This window comes from Asparagus officinalis, chromosome 5 (assembly GCF_001876935.1).
Source record: "Asparagus officinalis chromosome 5, Aspof.V1, whole genome shotgun sequence".
Classification (NCBI taxonomy): domain Eukaryota; kingdom Viridiplantae; phylum Streptophyta; class Magnoliopsida; order Asparagales; family Asparagaceae; genus Asparagus; species Asparagus officinalis.
In genome coordinates, this window is record NC_033798.1 from 66944341 (window position 1) to 66947196 (window position 2856).

At 39.7% G+C, this 2856-nt stretch overlaps 1 protein-coding gene across 1 annotated transcript in view; it reads left to right on the forward strand.

The window, feature by feature from the left end:
- The window catches only part of LOC109843710 (TATA-binding protein-associated factor BTAF1), a 49556-nt gene that overhangs the window by 40404 nt on the left and 6296 nt on the right, over window positions 1-2856 (forward strand). The window contains 4 exon segments of the mRNA XM_020412665.1: window positions 102-335; window positions 409-508; window positions 649-812; window positions 903-952. Coding sequence (XP_020268254.1) covers window positions 102-335; window positions 409-508; window positions 649-812; window positions 903-952 — 548 coding nt within the window.

Below are 2856 nucleotides of genomic sequence, written 5' to 3' on the forward strand. Positions count from 1 at the left end.
AATCCTACCAAAAAAAAAAAAAACACAAGAACACACAAATAAACCGTTTCGTCGCCTCTGATGCACTGTATTTTTTGGTTTGATTTTAGTGTTTTTTTTGAACTCAGGTCATGCCATTCCTCCTCCGTCGAACAAAAGATGAAGTTTTATCTGATCTTCCTGAGAAAATTATTCAGGACAGATATTGTGACCTAAGTGCTGTACAGCTTAAACTTTATGAACAGTTTTCTAGTTCAAACACGAAAAGAGAAATTTCAACTTTAGTGAAGGCACATGACACCATAAGTACAGCAGTAGAAGCTACATCATCAAAAGCAACTTCACATGTTTTCCAGGTATTTGGTCATACATGCTCATGCAAACCTACTGGTTTAGTGCTGCTTCTAACTAGTCATTTTTGAAATACAGGCACTACAATATTTGCTCAAACTTTGTAGTCATCCGTTGCTTGCAATTGGTGATAAGCCTCCAGAATCCCTTAATGATCTTATTTTAGAAGTTATCCCAGGATGCACTGTTTGCAATTGGTGATAAGCCTCCAGAATCCCTTAATGATCTTATTTTAGAAGTTATCCCAGGATGCACTGATCTTCTCACTGAGCTCCATGGACTAATCCCTTAATGATCTTATTTTAGAAGTTATCCCAGGATGCACTGATCTTCTCACTGAGCTCCATGGACTTCACCACTCTCCTAAATTGGTTGCTCTTCAGGAAATTCTAGAAGAGTGCGGAATCGGCTTAGATGCTTCAAGTTTTGACGGCCCCCTTTCAGTTGGACAGCATAGAGTTTTAATTTTTGCTCAACACAGGGTACATATTTGCTTTAATCAGTTAGTTTGTTGCTTGATACAAATACTACTTGTTCGGTTACTTTATAATTTTGTTGATCTTCTCCTGCAGTCTCTGCTTGATATAATTGAGAGGGACCTTTTCCAAGCTCACATGAAGAGGTTAGTTGTCACTTACAAATGCTTTTACCACATAATGATAGTGTTGGAATGTTGTTTGAATATATATATAGAAAAAGGTTCCGGGTTATAGTTACCCATGCATCAAGTGATTGTAAAATTAATAGTTTTATGGCAATACAACTAAAGAGACTTATTTTATGAGCAATGGAATGGGTCATCCATTGGAATAGTCTAATCCGTGTTTAAGAGGTGCATACTCGTCTCCTTCTACTGGTTCTGATTGTTGTCCCTTCCAATGCCATATTACCCCTAAACCCCACCCCACGCACTCCCACCCCCAAAACTTGAATTTCCCCCCCAAAGAAATACCAACATAAGGGATACCTAACCAAACACGAACTTAAGAACCAAATTTAAATATTATCCTCTCATTTAATTGCATTCCATTTTGGTAGCCCTCACCACCCCCCACACTTCTACCCTCCACTCCACTCCACTCCAAGTGAGCTTCAATTGACGAGGGAGATAAGGATGGAGGTGCTGTCACCATCAGTTGGGGGGAGGGCGGTGGTGTAGGTAGGAGTGGCTATGGTCGGGAGTGGTCGAGCTTGGGGAAAGGGATGGTGGTGGGGGTGACCGTGGTTGGAGGAGCGGAGGCGTGCAGCTCGAATGGCGAGGAGGCTGGAGGTAGGGCGGTGTGGAGCTTCGATGTTACGGAGAGGGGGGAGCTAAGGAAGCACCAGCGAACTGAATGGAGGGGGGGGGGGAGAAATTTCTTTTATTATTTTGAGAGAGAGAGTATGGTGGTCCCAACCCCTAGGGAGAGAGAGGGGGAGAGGAGGTCCCACTCCCTTTTGAGTTATTGCTCATATGAGATAATACATGTGATCTAGGGCTGAGATTCAGCTAACAAGGCGCATCCTTAGATTTCTATCTAAGGTGGCTCCTTAGAAACATATTTCCATAGAAACATATTTCTATTATATATATATGGGTATGCTTGGTAGCATGCACAAAATTGGTGCTTGTTAGTGATGTGACCTCTTCTCGTACCTCATTTAATGAGTGAATAATCAAGTGGGGATTATTTTAAATGGGCATTGTGTGGATGATAAGTATCCATGCTACTACCGATCACTAATTATGTGATTGGTATATATATAGATATAGATATAGAGAAAAGCATGGGGTACAACTAGCTTAGCTATACCGACCTTCAAAATTATGTTAGATGGAATCAGTTTGTTTGATCCACTCCGTTTATCTTGATCTATAGGTTTTGGATGGTATACAAAAAAAAGACACATTGAATTATAGTTACTCATGCATTAAGTAATTATAGAGTTTTACGACAATACAATTAAAGAGAGAATGAAAATTATGTGTAGGAAGTATTGTAACATCATGATTTTTTGTTTATAGATGTTTTGAGTCATTTACTTTATGGTGAATGGAGTATGGTGAATGGAGTGAATCGTCCATTGAAATAGTCTAATCCATGCATAAGGAGGTTCCTCTTGTTGTATTGTTAGGAAGCCGTTAATTTTTGTGGCCACTCAATGCATGTGTAATATATGCTCGAAACACATGATTTTTTATTTCTAGATATTTGAAGAGGTATAGATTAGGATGAACAGAGCCGATCGTCCAATTTCATTGCATAGTACTCATTCTTGCAAGTCTACATAACTAAGCTAGTTATGCCCTAGGAACAAATAAACCTTCCCATATACACCCACACCCACACACACACACAAACACGTATGTATAGGGAAAGGGTGCTGGCATGTCACACCAATCCCTTGGCTAGAGTGGCGCTGAGGTGGTGCATATCCAGCCCCCGTAGTTTAGATATAGAATTAAAATATGCCAAAAAAACCCTAAATAACTAATGCTTCTATTTTTGGAATAAAATAGAATATCTAAAACGTCTCCTGTAATCA